The sequence below is a fragment of the Taurulus bubalis genome, assembly GCF_910589615.1.
Source record: "Taurulus bubalis genome assembly, chromosome: 20".
Taxonomy (NCBI): domain Eukaryota; kingdom Metazoa; phylum Chordata; class Actinopteri; order Perciformes; family Cottidae; genus Taurulus; species Taurulus bubalis.
The window spans coordinates 2,604,096-2,622,987 of NC_136608.1; the positions used below are offsets into that span (position 1 = coordinate 2,604,096).

The following is an 18,892-nucleotide window of genomic DNA, read 5'->3' on the forward strand; positions in this document are numbered from 1 at the left end:
GCCGTGGCAGCGTGATGCTGGTCGTGCTGGAGGAGTTAGCGCTGCGTAAATGCACATTAGGCTGTTTTTAATAAGACGTGAGGGAAACCTGGAGGAACTGTTGAGTTTGCATTAACTGCAAACAGCTGCAGATTACAACGGGAGCGGATCAGAAATCACAGACTTAGACACAGATTCCTGTAGAATGTGAATACTAAACCATACCCCTGTTATCAGTGTTGGGGTAACGAGTTACAAAGTAACGGATTACAGTATCGATATTACTATTATAGGTAGCGAAGTAAAGTAACGCATTACACTCAAAATATTGGTAACTACACTACTTTACTAGACCTCAGTAGCGCGCTTTCCTGCGTTACCCAAGACATTTTTACCAGCCTGAAAAGTTCTCTTTTAGTGACACTTCCTGCATGAACAGTAGCAACAAGCTGCTAGCTAGCGCTGCTGCTACTACTGCCCGCGACCCCTCTGCCCAAGTCGGGTGTCGAGCCTGGTCCCGCTACCTTCGGTGGTTTTCGGGGAGCTAGCGGAAGTTAACGGAGAGCTAGCGGAGGTTAGCGGGGAAGTGACGGAGCGCTAGCAGGAGCCCCAGCCGGCTACAGCGGGGAGCTAACGGGGACTCTGACCGAAGGTAGTAGCGGCTCGTAACCCGACGTTTACGGTAGATTGTTCATGCAGGAAGTGTCGTGTGACTCGCGCGATTATTATTATTGGAAATTATTTTAATTAATAATAATAAATTATTATTGAAAATAAAAGTGATGAAAGGGCCATGATGTTTGTCCATGTATCTTTGCAGTTCATTTTGATATTTGCTTAAACAAATGGAAAGTAAAGTAACGAGTAGTGAAGTTACTTTTCAAATGCAGTAACTAGTAAAGTAATCTAGTTACAATTTTCAGAAGTAACTAGTAACGTGTAACTAGTTACTTTTTCTGAGTAACTACCCCAACACTGCCTCTTATTTAGACAAATATCAAATATCATTTATTTGAAATTTGAGTGTAAAAAATGCACTCAAATGAATTCTATTTGAGTAAATTCTTTCTAGCAATTATATTGCCAACACCACATGGAAACCTCACGATGCCAAGTGTATATTCTTTATATCTAAACCCCATTAAAGGATCATAGCAGTCTCTCTGGGTTGAGTAAATGATATCCTGCTCATGAAACCCTTCCAGACCTTTGGATGAAGTCAGGAATGCCTCATGGTAAACAGCACTGAAAGGTTCATCATTCCTCATCTACTTGTTGAGAACAGACTCAACAAAGCTCTCCCAGACGCTCGCTGTCAGAAGTCACACTTCTGCTGCGCTGCTGGTGTCTGGAGGACTTCAGCCAACCGGGATGCAGCTCTGCTCCCAGTGCAGCCCTCCATCCCCATCGCCATGGCAACCCCATCCCATCTGCAAAGCTAGCCGGTTGTAGGAGGAAGGCGTCAAAGCTCTGAGCGTTCCTTTCCCCCTTCCACGCTCTCCATCGCTCTTTGTTCTTCTCTGCATCTGACGCTCCTCCATCAGCTAACAGACGGCCAGCCGGTCCTCATGAATATCTCCTCGTCAGCATCACTGTTCATGAGATTCTTCTGCTCTCAGACGGATAACCTTCAGGTGTGTACAGTTCTTCCAAATATGTAGAAGCAGAGGACAGATGGGCCTTCTCAGCCGGAGTGTGACAGATTACTTTGAGGTTCTCTTGAGCGACATGATGAAAGCACCGTGGTCTACAACATGAGGGAGGAGAGGAGAGGAGGGGAGAGGAGGGGAGAGGAGGGGAGAGGAATCAAGAGAGGAGAGGAGGGGAGAGGAGGGGAGGGGAGAGGAGAGGAGAGGAGAGGAGGGAAGAGGAGAGGAGGGGAGAGGAGATGAGGGGAGAGGAATCAAGAGAGGAGAGGAGGGGAGAGGACAGGAGGGGAGAGAAGAGAAGAGGAGGGGAGAGGAGGTAAGGGGAGAGGAATCAAGAGAGGAGAGGAGAGGAGGGGAGAGGAGGGGAAGGGAGAGGAGAGGAGAGGAGAGGAGGGAAGAGGAGAGGAGGGGAGAGGAGGTGAGGGGAGAGGAATCAAGAGAGGAGAGGAGGGGAGAGGAGAGGAGGGGAGAGGAGAGGAGAGGATAGGAGGGAAGAGGAGAGGAGGGGAGAGGAGGTGAGGGGAGAGGAATCAAGAGAGGAGAGGAGGGGAGAGGAGAGGAGGGGAATCAAGAGAGGAGAGGAGGGGAGAGGAGGGGAGGGGAGAGGAGGGGAGAGGAATCAAGAGAGGAGAGGAGGGGAGAGGAGGGGAGGGGAGAGGAGAGGAGAGGAGAGGAGGGAAGAGGAGAGGAGGGGAGAGGAGGTGAGGGGAGAGGAATCAAGAGAGGAGAGGAAGGGAGAGAAGAGGAGGGGAGGTAAGAGAAGAAGAGAGGAGAGGAATCAAGAGAGCAATTAAAAAAGGGGAAGATTCAAGAGAGGAGACGAATCAAAAGAGGAGACGAGAGGAGACGAGAGGAGACGAGAGGAGACGAATCAAGAGAGGAGACGAGAGGAGACGAATCAAGAGAGGAGACGAGAGGAGACGAATCAAGAGAGGAGACGAGAGGAGACGAATCAAGAGAGGAGACGAGAGGAGACGAATCAAAAGAGGAGAGGAAAGAGAGGAGAGGAATCAAAAGAGGAGAGGATGAGAAAATAGGAGAAAAAAGGATCAAAGTTTAGCAGAGAGGACTGGAAAAGCCGGAGGCGAGCAGAGAGAGGAAGAGAGGAAGAGAGGAGGAGAGGAGGAGAGGAGGAGAGGAGGAAGTGGCATCAGGTTCCACACTAACACTCAGAGACAAACACTCACACGCTGCTGAACCAGTGGTCCCAGTGTTGGTCACCAGTAGGTCTTCACTCCTCACAACACACCACTGTGGACTGAATATTCCACTGGAGCCCTTTGTGTCTCAGACCCACTCCCTGTCTTTAAGAGGAGGCTCCACACAGCTGCAGTCACACTGATCCACCGTGGAAACGGATTCTAGTGACGACTCAGAGCCATGGCAAAAAGAAAACATTCAAAACAACATGTTGAACTCTATGCATGCTGTGATATAAAAGGATTTACTTTCTTTATGCAGTCACCGTGCGGGGAGTTCATGCACAAACTGACGCGCTATAATCCAGGCTGTTCTCACACTGTTCACAGCTTTAAGTATGAAAAGTAACGCAATACCATTCGTGTATATCCCACATAACAATTAGTAAAACCCACATCAGCGTAAGGTGTCGTATAAAGAGCGACAAAGTGCGCATAGGGAGGAGGTCGCGTGGATCAGAGGGTCTGACTACACTAACTGACTAAGTCAACGTTGACTCGTCTCTCACGAAGCTTTCATACTTAAGCTGTCACCTTCGTAGTTAATTTAACCAAACTAGAACCTATTTGTCACGGAACTTCCTTAACGAAGTAGCACCAGTTATTTTAACCCAAACACGATCTAGCTAGCTAGATCTAGTAACAAGTACACCTGTGGCCTAAATACTGCAGGGGAAAGCAATGAGGCTGATCGCTCAAGTCGCTGCACATTGGACGTTTTGGTAAGATATCAAGTGAACCGTTGTGTTGCCATAATCATGTTGCAATATGAATATTTATGGTTGAGGGGATAGTATTTGCTGCACGTATAAAGCTGCTGTGTTCACACCAAACGCGTTGCAAACTTGACACGGAGTAGATTACATGCAAAGTCAATGCACAGACGCCAATGACACAAATTTCCGCCGGGCGACGGCAATGACGGCAATAATGCGACACGAATAATTCGCCTCATTCGCGGCGCCTAAAATTCGCGTGCCCTAAGCCAATCAGCGTTGAGAAGCTCCACCCTCTCCGCCGTCTTGCCGTTGCTGAATCAAACTGCTGCTGCTCCGCCTGAAGTAGCGTTGGTAGCGGCTTCATTCAGACGCTGTTGTGGGACTACGGATAATATTATGAACCCAGACACCATGGAGTTTGATGTTCCCACGTATGTGGAATTTACACGACAAGTATAAAGCAGAACTAATGGTTATTTCCATGGTGGATGAAGGAAACGGTAACTGCTTTTAGGGAGATAAGCCACGCCCCCTTTCAGGCGCGATTTCCGACGCGTTTGGTGTGAAGGCAGCATAAGGTTTCTAGAAGCTACACGTCTATAGTAAAGCTATGGTGAACGTGTATAACCTGAGCTAAGTAAAGCCAAAGAGCAGCAACAAGGACCTGTGTTGATCCGTCCATATCAAAGACACAGGTGGAGAGGAGAGGAGAGGAGATCTAGGACAGAGGAGACGAGAGGAGCATGGAAGTGAGAAGCAGACGGCAGAAGGTCTCAGAGGAGCAGACAGCTGTCATTAACCCTCTGGTATTATGACGTTCTGCTCGTCTGGCTGTGGTTTGGCTCAGACTCTGGTGCAGCAAACGCAAACAGCCTCTTTTAGAAGAGCGCCGTGTACTGAAGCAATTACCTTCATCCTGAGACATTAGTATAATTAGTGTGAAGACGGGCCGTTGCAGACAGCCGGACATCTTCTGGAAGCCTCTGTTCAGCATTTTCACAAACGAGTCGGAATTCTGAAGGACGGCACGAAGATGGATTCATTTTACACATCGCCTCTTCATGAATCATTGATCTGTACTGGCCACAGAGAGAGAGAGAGAGAGAGAGAGAGAGAGAGAGAGAGAGAGAGAGAACAAGCCAAAGGGAAATCAATCTGAGCGAGGCAGGAGAGCTGAGGGGAATGTCAACATCCTCTTCATGACAGGAAGCAACAGGGTTTAGAGAAAATGTGCTCCTGATTCTGAGAAACTCGAGCACTAATTCGAGCTTCACTATGGAGGAGAAGTGGTTACGTAAATGGACTTCCTCCGGATTTTGCATCCTCAATGCCCTCTCGTGATCTGCATTCCCTCCACTGCTGTCATAACTTTCCTGTGCCCTCCTCCTCCTCCTCTTCCTCTCTTTCCCCTCAGTCATGTTCAGACCCGGTGTGTCCTGGAGTGACCCGGCACGGAAACCGCACCACAGACGCTTCGTTCACGGTGGTTTGCAGCAGAGGCGGAGCCAGACGTTGTGAGAGGGGGGGTCAGTGGGCACGCTGCCCTTTTAAGGAAGGTGAACGCTCTATTTTCATTTGGAAATAGAGCTGCAGAGTGACATAAAAAGCCATTGGGATCTTTCCACTGGATTTTGGATTACTGCAGAAAATAAACTCTGTATCAAGAATCCATCCCATAATAATCTGGGCTGCCTGAATTGAAAATCAAGGCCAAGTAAATTCATTTTCAAAGTGGGATCCAAGGGGTCCGCGAAATAATTGACTACAACATGTGTTTATTGTGCTGCATCATTAAGAAGTGCATGTCTACAGATGGGGAATATTTGAATCAATAAAAAAACATAGTTTTCTGCTAATTAGTTCATTTGGCAATACGTCAATTTAAAAAAAGTAGAAGCACTTACTAAGAGCTTTAGATTTAAGATTTTAAATGTGTGGATTCACTGGGACTATGCCAGTCTTGCTGCCGTGTATTTTCACAACAGATGAACCTTTCTATTAGTGGAATTAACACAATTTACCTGGTTTCTGTTTATTACAATGAAACAAGTATAACAGTTGACGGTTTGAGTTTGAATGGCGTCTAAAGAATACAAACGGTCGGTAGGCATTACGCTTAAAGAGAGGCTCTCCTGTTTAGTTTTAAATAGTTTGGGAACTCCTGTTTAAAAGATGAAATTCTATTAAACTCAGTTCATTTTGATTAGCTCAAAAGAGTTATAGAAAGTTAAAGATTCAGGCCGCTCCATGTGGATCAACCGTGCTGGCGACGACTAATTAGCTCAAGTTGGGTTCATATTTTACCCGACGGCTCACACAGTCTGCTGTTTGGTTGACGAGCCAGACATGGGATGTGTCGTCTGAAATCTGAAGTCTAGTCCAACAGCAAGCTTTGAGGCTCTGAACCCTTTGGAGCGTGAAACGGCCTCGACATGTGATAGTGATAACAGACAGGATTGGAGTTTGGGCAGGCCGGATTCTTTAATCCCTTTTTTGACTCAATAATTACTGGCTAGATTTCCATGTAATTTGTTGTGGATATTGATAATGACCTCCACACCTTTCCACAGCAGCTTTTTCTCAGATCTAAATTCCCACACAGAGGATGAAACGAGCTTTTCAAGCCAAAGTCGACACTGTTCTCTACCTAACCGGCAGATCGCCAAAGGCCCAATTAAATCCTGAGGGGTGAGCTAACTTCATGAGAGAATAGACTCGTTAGTGAAGCAGATTGCCCTGTCAAACCGCTGCACAGCTCCATCTGCAAGGTTTGTTAAGGCGTATGTGTGCATGTGCGTGTGCGTGTGCATGTGCGTGTGCGTGTGTGCGTGTGTGTGTCTGTGTGTGTGTGTGTGTGTGTGTGTGTGTGTGTGTGTAAGCCCACTTCTTGCTGAGTCAGGAAGAGGAGAGGTTAGCTTGCTCTGCTCTGCCAACATGTCCGCTCTGACCCCTTTTTTTGGAGGAACATGAGAGGAGTCTTTGAGTCGCTGGGCCAGCTGAGCGGCTCGGCGCTGCCAGGCCGCACCGCACCGTTGAGCCTGCAGAGCGGCCGATGGCAGCAGCCACCGGCTCCAAGGGCCAAACCTGCCACGCTGGCAGAATAACCACGGCTGGGAAAAAAGTCCTCCGATGCCCAGATGGACGGATGAAGGGGAAGGGAAGGAGGCGAGGTGGGAGACGAGGAGGAGCGGTGAGTGATTGGGGCAAATGGGGTTTGGCTGCACAATTAATCAGGTAGAATTGCACATGATGGTTTAATCTCCACAGATCTAAATTGTCATGTCAGCGATTTTGAAAGAAAAGTAATTTACTCTCTCCACAACAGAAACCATGAGGAAACTGGAAACATTGGCAAAAAGAGCAGGAAAAAAGCTTCTGATGCAACACATTTCCCTGATACATTTGTATCAGGGAATGTATTTGTATTGTGTGTACACACACACACACACACACACACACACACACACACACACACACACACACACACACACACACAATAATCATACGAGGAGAAATCCATCAAGAAGGAGACATAGAAGCAAGTTTTCTTCATCAATAGTACAAGATATCATCAACGGTTCATATGATGTTTTATGAAAAGTAACTTTTCTGTTTTTTGTGCGTTTTTAAATGTAATTCCAGCAAAACTATAGGCAACAAAACTACTTGGTAGGGTTAATGAAAAGATTGTGGTTTGGGTTCAAATAACTGCGAGTGTGTCACGTTACGTGATGAATAGATTTAATTGTAGGAAATGAACGCTGGATGGAAAAGGCTGAATAGTAATTACAGCAGAATGCAAACAGGGACGAAACATTTTGTTTTTATAAGAAGAAGAAAAGAAATTCTGCCTTTTTGACGTGCTCCAAAAACACTGCACATTTCCCACAATGCATCATGTCAACACCTGCACCTCTTCCAGTTTGTAAGGCAGGCTTTCTATTATAAATATGTGGTCTTCAAACCCAAACATCGATAACCCAGATGACATCACTGTGACGTCATCTGGGTTATTCTCTATCAGATATTATATTTCACAACCTCAAGACCAGTAAAGTGACCTCTATGTGTAACATTGGAGGAGTTTCCATTTCAAGGGCTCATATTTGATGGATTGCTCTTCCTAATTCTAGAAATGGAGGAACATCTCCAACTGAACTAGAGCACATTTAAAGAAAGTAGGTACAGCGAGAAAGTTAACTGCAGCACTTCATCACCAAATCCCTCCTCGAAAGGCCAGAACACCAACGAGCGATGACATTTTAGTGTTTAAAGAGGAACCGAGGGCCGGAGCACTACTTTCCTTTTGCAAAAAGAGTGGGTCGATATCCAGGGAGAGGCTGGAGGAAGAGAGCGGAGGAAAGGAGGAGGAGGAGGAGGAGGAGAAGGAGGAGGAGGAGGAGAAGGAAGAGTGGAAAATCCCTCCCCGTTGTTCAGTAAAGTGTCCCAGTAGCAGGCGAGTTTAAATGTTCCTCCACAGCCGTTTAATGAGACACGCGGCTCAGCCAGCGCTCCTCCACCTAATTAAAGCCATGATTCACTTCTCTTACGCCATGCAGTCTCCTGTGCATCTGGCACAAGCACACACACACACACACACACACACACACACACACACACACACACACACACACACACACACACACACACACACATACACACACACACACGCTATTTTGAGGTGACTTGCCATTTACTTTCCCCTAACTCCTAAATCAATGCGTTGACATTCAGAAAAAAGATAAGGATTCCAGTCACACACACACACACACACACACACACACACACACACACGCACACACACACACACGTTGCCTTATCCCCGAGCAGCAAATACGTTACATTTCGTCCAAACCGCATGCCTATTCAGACATCCCGCACTTATGCACTTACAAACACACACTCACAAACTCACATTCACACAAACACACACTCACAAACACCTCCCCTGGCTCCTTGCACTCCAGAGGTAAACACCGGCTGTGAGATCTGTCCTGGGAGCCGCTCTGTCACTGCCTAAAAATGCCCCGCTCCCTCCCGCTCTGCCGCTCTTAATGCCCAAATGTGGCCAACGCGCGGTGCTCACGCTCTCGGCGCTCTGCCCCGGGGCAAAAGCCTAACCACCAAATCCATATTCAGCGTCAGCGGCGGTGTGATTACATTCCCGTCCCGGCTACGGGCCGCAGACGAGCGGGTGGCAGTTGTGCGTAACGACCACGGTGACCATTCCACTCCCACGATACGCTCAAGGCACACAGATGGATGCAGGGAAGTTTACCGTGTTTTAAATGTAACTCCTGTGTTTCTCTTTGTGTTTCTGGTTTACTGAAAGGAATATAGCCAAGGCCAAGGCAGCCGTTTGGCCTTGTTGACTACAAATCCCTCAAGAGGACCAAAAGCAGCAACGTGTTAGACCATCCCTCAATACTTAATAATAATTCAAAAAGTCATATTACTGTCCGTAAAAAAACAAAGAAAAACTAAATCATTTCCTAAAACAGCTGGACACTGGTTTTCAACAGACTTGAGGATTTGGCATTTGTTGGGGACCATTTGTTGGGGACTATTTGTTGGGGACTATTTGTTGGGGACTATTAGTTGGGGACCATTTGTTGGGGACTATTTGTTGGGGAATATTTGTTGGGGACCATTTGTTGGGGACTATTTGTTGGGGAATATTTGTTGGGGACCATTTGTTGGGGACTATTTGTTGGGGACTATTTGTTGGGGAATATTTGTTGGGGACTATTTGTTGGGGACTATTTGTTGGGGACTATTTGTTGGGGAATATTTGTTGGGGACCATTTGTTGGGGACTATTTGTTGGGGACTATTTGTTGGGGAATATTTGTTGGGGACTATTTGTTGGGAACTATTTGTTGGGGACCATTTGTTGGGGACTATTTGTTGGGGACTATTTGCAGCCGTGGATTAATACAGATTTGAAGTAAAACACATTGTTCAGCCTCCTCGTGAATAGTTAATGTGTGTCCCAAAGGTTGTCTGATCCTAGATGTGTAACGTTCTGTTGGATGAATCAAAACGTAGTAACGACTGATCTTACTCTTTATGATTCACTGGAGCTGCCAGAGGTCTAGTGCCAGAGATTCTGCTTGCAGGCTAAATGCTAATGAAGGCGTCAAAGACAACGAGTTATGCAGCTGTTATAGAAGAAGTCTTTTGTTACTGTTCTGCATGAGTAGTATATACCTGGTAGTTCCTCATGATGCCACTCTGAGCAATAGCTTAGTCCGAACATATTTTAATTTTTAGGTTGTTTTTTTAGGTTGTTTTTATTTCTTTATTTTAAATGATTGCTTCTGTGTATATTTGTTATATGTTATGCTCACATGTGTGGATGGGATGTTGGAGGGAAGTGTGAGGAGGTATGATTATAGAAGAGTGAGTGACTTGTTGGTTAGGTGGAGGAAATGGGGTCAAGGGGTCAAGGCAAGGCGGGACGTGGGTGGCCGGGTAAATTGGATCTTTTTTGTTTTTTGTTTAAACTGTACAAATTCTGTCTGGTAATAACAGTTTATTCAAAAAATTAATGAAGAGATGTGAATTAGAATTGAGTCTTTTGTGCTCGGCCGCTGCAGAAAGCAGCACCGTGATTATCTGCACCTTCTCTCACAATATCAGCTGCTTCATTTGGAAACGGAGATGGCATGTTGCCACGCATTAATAACTTAAAATGTCATATTCTGTCTTCTTTTCCTTGCAATTACGCCGGCTTTTCTGTCAAAATAGAAGCTCAGACAACAAAAGAATCCTCAACATCATTTAGCATCTTGACCTTTTACTCTTACTGTACAGGAGCATTTCATCATTTTTCTAAAGACTGGGCCCGGCTCTATGCGAGGAACTCTGCTGCTCTCACAAATCGATTCTAATCAGGGGAATGTTATACGGCTTCCCACCGTCCACCGAAAAGAAAAGAAGTGTGCAGTTCACCGACTCTCATTACGACACTTCTGGTGGCAGAAACACACACACACACACAAACACACACAGACAGACCAGATGTCAGTGTGTGGAACAAGTCTGACAGATGGTAGCCATGTCTCAGTTTACTGCTGTACAATGCTTTAATCGCCAACACACACACACACACACACACACACACACACACACACACACACACTAAGAAATGACTATATATTATGTGTGATATATATATAGTATATATATGAACCAGATAAGGTTTTTTGGCAGTATCCACTCTTCTAGAAACATTCAGATACCCGTCAAAACATGCATTGCTACAACCTGAGATACATTTTAGGACGCGTGGCGGGCAGATGTTGAGGCGCAGACGCGCACATTTCCCATCAATAATGTGCTTCGTCTCTGATTCATGGGAAGACAGTCAGGCGGTCCTCTGGGATTGAGAGAACCCCCCCAAAGAACCCAAAACATCTGGGACACCGTCAGCTGTTAAATACAGACATCCATTTGTGACCCGAACACAAGAACACACACCGCACGAGTCCCGTTTTGAGACTATGCTTGACATCGTTTGACGCGACCGTCTGACCCGTGTGACCTCGGATCAGGAGGATATCAGATTCCTGTTCTCCAGACAGACCGCTGCTGTTTTTTCTTAGGTGAGGGAACAAAGACGAGGGTGACGCCGGTTTTCCCCATGTGCAACTCTACCGGTATGTGTCTGCTGGGAGAGATTGGGTGAGTGTGTTTCATGAGGGCAGGGATGCCTTGCTGATGACGCACAGATGAAGTTGTCAGGGCGCTCTGTGGATGTCTCACTGTTTCTGCTCATGAATGAAAGGGTTCTTCTCCCCTTTGCACTGCGCTCACACGGCTGATGATGCCGGCGTCGTCTTATTGGAAACGTAGCGCCCAACCCTCCGCCCCCTCAGGTAAACACGGAAACACTGTTAGCTCTGTAGCTTTTGTTAGCATTGTAGTTCAAAATTAGAGCCTGCTAATGCTATTAAAACAAGCACAAAAGTGTCCTCACAACGCTACAAAGAGGACGAGATCTTTTTGGTCTAACTTCTTTCACACACTTCGTGAAGTCTCTATCGAGATCCCTCCACACACAAAAAGAAAAGAACGAGAAAATGAGTGTGTGAGTGTGTGAGTGTGTGAGTGTGTGTCCTTTGTGGCAGCCCCTTCATCGCCTCTCTAATGAGGTCCAGACGCTCGCGCAGATGGTCATCATCTCTAGTCTAGTAAATGAGGAGTCCTCGGCGTCGGCCTCCGGCTGCTGCCTGACCCGAGGTCCTGACAGTCGGTCTGCTCCGAGTTACTCGAGAGGGAGATTCAGGAGGACATGTGGGGGCCCTCGAAACTTCATGAGGCAAAGCGCTGTCCCACTGTTTGTCCAGACTTCTGAAGTGCAGCGGTCAGAAAGGGGTGTGTGTGTGTGTGTGTGTGTGTGTGTGTGTGTGTGTGTGTGTGGCGGCTAAGCAGGGAGTACTGGTGCCAGATGTGGATGACACGGCAGGGGATCCACCACCCCCCATCCCTCACATTGGGATGTTTGATCTAGGATTTAGCAGCAGAGCCGGGACAGGAAAACAGCAGAAGCACTAAGATCGCACAAACAGGACGTCCCGGATACGCTCTCACAATACACACACACAACACACACACACACACACACACACACACACACACACACAGATACTGGGGCCAGGGGCACAATGACTGGGGGCCGGGAGGTGGGGGTTGCACAAACAGACGCAGTCATCCTCTCCTCGCTCTGCACTCAGGAGAGCAGCGTTTTGAAACCGAACACGTTTCTTTCAGTGGGATTGATCTGTCGAGGCGCTCCAGAGCTGACTTGACTCACTAAAGTGCATTTAAACGGCGCTTTGCTTCGGCAATAAATAAAAATGAACTCAACCATATGAATCAGCAGAGTTAATATCTGTGAGCCTCCCTCTGTGATCCGTATCGGTGCCGACATACGGCGGCCATGTTCATCTGGTTCTCCTGAACTTCACTGTGCATTTCACCAAGTTAGGACTGCTAACATGTGGGACCACACATACTTATTTAAAGGGCCAGTCTGTAGGAGTTGAGAGGATCTACTGGAAGAAATGGAAATTAAATATTTGTTTGTTTTCATTTGTGTATCCTCTGAAACTAAGAATCACGGTTTAATTTGCTTAGAATGATCCGATTATACCGACACACCTCTTCGCCGCCATGTTTCTACAGGAGCCCAGAGTGGACAAAACCAAACTCTGCTCCAGACAGAGCCAATTGCGTCTCTGCGTCAGCCGACATAGTTCTCCGAAAACACTTGCAACACGGGAGCACGTTCAGCTGGTCGCAACCTGAAACCTCACCACTAGATGCCGCCAAATCCAACACGCTGTCCCTTTAAGTGAAAATGTCAATTCTTTTGAATATTTTACACAAATCTGTTCTGTTGGCCGTTTGCAAACCAACACCGACAGAACGGATTGAGCCCAAAACGCTGAAAGCTTTCATGGTAACACCCAGCGTGTTGTCACTACGGCCCTTCAAATGAGAACCTCCAAAACAATGGAGACTTTTATAGGAATGTCCATTTCGACGATTACGGGGCCACATGTTTGAGGTCACCGACCCGGTGACTCAGCGGTCTCTCTGCAGTGCAGCATCAGTTACAGTTGGCACGACCGCCACAGACCAGCGAAGGTGAGGAATTTAGAGTTTCCCGTCAAAATTCCAGGCAAGAGTTTTCCATTCTTTCCCAAGACTTGCTTAAAAAAGGGAAAAAAGGCAGCTTTGTTGCATGGTAATCTCTCCCTTTCTCCCAGACACAAGGGCATGCATTGAGTAAAGGAAAATTGAAGAAGAAAAAAATCTATTTAATTTCAATTGAGGTCCCGTCTCCGCGTCAGAGGCGAAGGCCTTTGTGGAAGAGGCTCGCACTCGCAGGCTCAAAAATCCCAAAGTATAGTAGTGGTTGAAGAGAAGGTGCAGACTCAGTACACACACACACACACACACACACACAAACTCAAAAATATCCCAGAGGCTCTTTAAAAAGAAGCCAAACAAGCTGCAAGCGGCCTTATTAGCGCTGATGTCAGCGACAGCAACGGCGCCTTAAAGGGCAGCGGAGACTCAGACTGATGAGGCAGACGAGGGCTCAGCGTGAAGGCAGGGAGGCGAGGCGGAGGTGGAAGGGGAACGGGGTCCTAAACGAGCGTAACATCGGGGGAGTGGCGACCTCCTTTGGCACAGGGGATCCCGCTTCCTGCTTCCTGTCCTGTACAGGGATCTACTCAAGGCGGTTGTTGCTTTTGCAATCCCAATATTCATTTTGGAAAAAGCTTTTCGCTGCTCGTGACTCAGTATTTCAGGCAGGCGGACAGGACCGCTGTCAGGGAGCCACTTAAATAACCTGAGTGATATTCTACTGTGAGCTTTCTATGACGCCAGCACCCGTTTTGTCAGATTACTTTTCCCCTTTTCCTAACACGGGATATTTCATTTCCATTTTGGACTAAACTCTTTTAAGGACGCCGCCAACGTTTTGGGACTTTGGCCAATCCGTTGTGAGAAGCTTGGCACCAAACCGCCGGCCTCTGATGGATTTCATACTTTTGACTTCATACTTTTTAAAGCAGCGCTGCTTTAGGTAACGTTTTACGTGACGTTGTGACATTTTCTCATAAAACGCATTTATGGTACGTTGTTACATGTTATTATTTCAATACAAACCATGAATTAAACTGTTTTGTTGCCTAAACCTAAGCACTCCTTTCAAAACATTAACCGCGTGGCATCGTGCGTGGGTACAAGGCTGATGCGAAAGGCATTTATGAAATAGATATATGATTTTCTTACAGTCAGGACATTCCTGGCTGCCGCCACACAAACATCTCTATTCAACAGCGGTCCTTCAGGACGGATATCTCCACTGCTGCCATGCGTTCTGTCTGCTCCCACTAAGGATGGCACTACGCTCCAAACTAAATAGAATTTGGCGTCCTCTCAAACTGCCGCTGAGCACAGCTGACGTCTCTCCAGGTCTGTGCCTTCCTCAGCAGATGGAGCTGCTCGTGGGTCTCAGTGGATGCAGAGAACGCGACAAGTAGAAAGACTTCAAACACGGCAATTTCGTTTTTTATTTGGAACATTCAGTCGAGTCTTTAAGCCCAGCTCGCTGTGTGTGTGTTGGTTTAGGCCACAGCGTGACTGCGCTGTACCCACCTCCCACCTCCTCTGTCTCCTCTTTACAAGGGGTCACGACCCCGCTGGTCCTGGAAGAGAGGTGAGAGTTTACACTGGGAGGCCAGACAGGATTCCCAGGCCTGCTAAACATGCCTGAAGCTGGGAGACGCGGCCTAGGGCTTCATCTGATGGACAACGAAGCTGCTGCCGCCTGTGTGTGTGTGTGGAGAGCAAAGAATAGGGGAAGGGAAGACAAGCAAAAGTCCTGATATTGCGATAGGGGTGGTGGGAAGTCCATTTCAGAAAGAGGATTAAGATGGAGATCTGCTGCACAGGAAGTCCCCAACACTTAACACACGTACACCCCGCCCACTGGTATCCGTCTCACCTGTGTAATCACACATAAATACACACTGTAGCATTACAACTTATATCCAGCTCCTGCACACACACCCTGCTTCAGACAGCTGCTCTTCAATCAGAGCGTCCTGGATGCAGCACCCTGTCATCACCACAGCCGAATAAAACATCCACTTTGTGACCCGCGTCTGTGCGTGTGTGTGTGTGTGTGTGTGTGTGTGTGTGTGGCAGAAGCTGATGCAACGCCTGCGGAGATTGGCACAATTCTGGGAGCCGGATCCAGAGGTCCCTGACAGGGTGTTAAGGGAGTCTCGGTTTAATTTGCTAACAATCAAATCCCTGCCTGCGAGCTCATTTAATCACATTCAGCACAGAGGTCTCACTCTGTGCAAAGTTCAACGTGTCTTTCACCCCAGATAATTCATAGGACGATTCATTCATGGGGCAATTTCTTTTGTTAACGAAAGGTTCCTGAGAGAACCGTGTTTAAATGCCGTTATTTAAATTTTTTAACCAGGTTGAAATAAAATATCTGAATACTCGATACACAATATCAGCCGCAGTGATCTCCACCAGGTGTGTCTCTCTCTCTCTCTCTCTCTCTCTCTCTCTCTCTCTCTCTCTCTCTCTCTCTCTCTCTCTCTCTCTCTTCGCCTTCCACACAGAGAAGAGTGGAATCACTCAATTGTCCCTCCTGGCTCCCATACAGTCAAGATGATGATAACAACTTACTGACTCGTCTCAACCACTAGAGGTTTCAACAGTTATAAAAGAGCACAAAACATATTAGGATGGCGGGTCAAGTATGTGAGATTAGCCGTGGACAGACAGCTAAACACACACACACACACACACACACACACACACACACACACACACACATGACCGACATGATCCCTTCAGCCTTACAGCGGGGAGATAACTAGTCATTTGGGTGAACTGGCCCGTCTTTAACCCTAAACAGGGCTGCAAACTTTCACTATTGGTTAGTCTGTTGATTCTCTTTCATTAATGTCTATACTATGAAATGTCGAGATATAGTAAATAAGAATATCCATCCCAACATGTTATTTGAGAAGCCTGACAATGTCTCTCACATTATCTTTATTGCACTATTAAATCAACCGACTGGCCGTTTCAGCTCTCCATCAGCAACATTGGGTGTTTTTTCTCTCATTCTAAGTGAATTGCTGATGAATATGATGTTGAGCTGATGACAGAAGCGTCTGCAGACATGCGAGCACATGATGGATGTCGAGGCGCTCGGTATCAGCAGCACGACCACACGTTTAAATTCCTGTTTTATGAGGAGATTTAAAAAGAAAAGGGAGCGGCACGTCGATGCTTCCCTACACGTTGGGGTTTGTTACGGTCAAAAGACATGGAAACATATAATGGATCATTATTTTTATTACACACACAAAGGCCAATGCTAACGACACAGCATGTGCTCCCATCTGTTTCACAGAAGCCGGCTGGATACCCACATTATAATGTGATGATATTCTGACACAGAGAGTGATCAGAGGTCTACATTACAGTGCAGGCAGGCCGGTCCCCTCCCTTTAGGGGCTTTTCTTTGTGGCACATTGTCCACTGCTGCCGGCAGGAACACTGGTGACTCACAGGCACCACAGAAGAAGAAAAACAACCCCCTCCTGTTGAGAGATGAGACAGAACTGTCTGCTCCCATGCTTCAGCTCTCTGTGGCCACGTTATCACTCAATACACAGAGAATCCACTTTCCCACTTTTCACCTATGACTGACTGCAGGTATCACATCAGGACTGCAGAGGATCAGAAACACAGCAGAAAGCATGAGACAGACTATCTAAAAGCAGCCCTGGGCCTCTCAGACACACTGTCTCCATCTGCAGCATTATGGGATATCATCTGTTTGGGAGTGATTCTGTTTCTGCTAATGGGAAACAAATCCCCTTCTTCTTCTCTCCGTACAGTGAACCTGTTGTTCTGCAGGTCAGCAGCACGGAGTCAAGCACTTTGGCTCCCGGGTAGTGGTCCAGACCGGAGGCGGAGATTCAGTGAGACGAATGTTTTTGTCAAAAAGCAGCACATTAACTCTGTTCCTCTAACATAATGGATATGCACATTCTCCACGCGCCCCCTGGCATGGAGAGGACTCTTTATTGCGTGATGAATTGTTAAACGGGTCTCCAGGCGCGCACCGATTAGAGAGGACATCGGGTTTTAAGTGCTCCCCGGAGACGGTTCGCTTCCAGATTATGGACTCCAAATTGATTTCCCCTATCAAAGCTCATTCTCCGCTCTCCATCCAGATGGGGACCAGGTGGGTCCCCTCTGAAAACGCTCGTGCACTTCGCCAAACCTCGCGGCCGCCCATGCGCCGAGCCACGTTTCCGGAGACAAATAAAAAATCTCCATGCCACTTGTCAGCTGAATGGTGGGGGGCTCCAATCCAAACGCGCGGAGACAAAAGCGCCACAAGACGGTCCATCCCGGGACTAATGTGCCACATGGACGTTTGGTTTCCTCACGGCGTGCTCCGGCCGGAGGGGTCACGCGCTCCCGCGGGATTCAATTATTCATCCGCTGCGTTACTGCACATACGGATCGATACGTCAACATGCCGGGAGGCTGTGAGACAAGAAGCCATACATCACACACACACTCTCACACTCACACACACACACACACACACACACACACACACACACACACACACACACACACACACACACACACACACACACACACACACACAGCGAGAGAGGAGAGGCGGGAGATCCTACCTGGTTGGAACATACTTTGGAAATAAAAGATGACCAGAATAAAGGATCCCAAACAAGTGGCGCATACCATCCGGCATATCCGGCTCATCCTCATCAGTTCGCTCAGAGTCTGTTTCATGACGCGTGGTGTGTGCGCGTGGAGTCCGTGGGAGGCTCGTGCTCTCTGTCTGCTGGTGCTGATGAGGACTGTCCGCCGGCCGACGCGCTGAGCGCATCCAGCGCGGAGCGTACCACTGTGCGCGGCGGGCGGGGGGCAGGGAATGAGCGCGTCCAGATGTGGAACATCCCCAGAAAGCTGCTGCTCACCGTCTACTTCATAGTGGTAGCCCGAACACACACATGTATCACAGGAGAGGTCGCACAGGAAGAGTGGCCGTGTTTTACATACAAGTACATCAAGTGAAGTACAAGCGCCTCGGAAAAGATACCAGAGTACACAGTAGCTGTTTACTTCCCACCCCTTGAGTATTTACATGTTATGCTACTTTATACTTCTACTTCACTACATTCCCGATGGATGTATTGTAATGTCTGATATTATTAGAGTCACCAGGATTTATTAATCCCATATATATATATATATATATATATATATATATATATATATATATATATATATATATATATATATATATATATATATATATATATATATATATATCTATATATATATATATATATATATATATATATATATATACACATATACATATGCCTAATGTCTCATCATCAAGTACAAATACTAGTAAGAGTAAATACTAACCGTAACAAAAGAAGTAGTACAAGTAGTACAAGTGAAGAGTACTTTGAGTATCTACACCCATCTGTTGGTAACAGTCACAGTAATTGCAATAATACTTGCAGTAGACCTTCTTTGTGAAGTAGTAGAAGTTTTATTGCTGGAGCTGACAGTACAAAGTAAAATACCATCAGTAGTACTACTAGTAGCAGCAGTAACAGAACGTGGTAGCAGAAAAATTACGGTCATTAGACCTTTGAACCTACATGGTAGCATCAGTTCGATGTTCTCATCTTTCAGGCTCCGTGTGCGTCTACAGCGACATCTAGTGGTGGAGG

The 18,892-nt window shown here is 46.9% G+C and overlaps 1 protein-coding gene across 1 annotated transcript in view; it reads right to left on the bottom strand.

Moving 5' to 3' along the window:
• The window catches only part of chst11 (carbohydrate (chondroitin 4) sulfotransferase 11), a gene marked incomplete at both ends in the record, with an annotated part of 70,692 nt that extends 52,759 nt beyond the window's left edge, over positions 1 to 17,933 (bottom strand). Inside the window, one exon of the mRNA XM_079235970.1 lies at positions 17,816 to 17,933. Coding sequence (XP_079092096.1) covers positions 17,816 to 17,933 — 118 coding nt within the window. The remainder of the gene's footprint in view (positions 1 to 17,815) is intronic.
• Between the last annotated feature and the right edge of the window lie 959 nt (positions 17,934 to 18,892).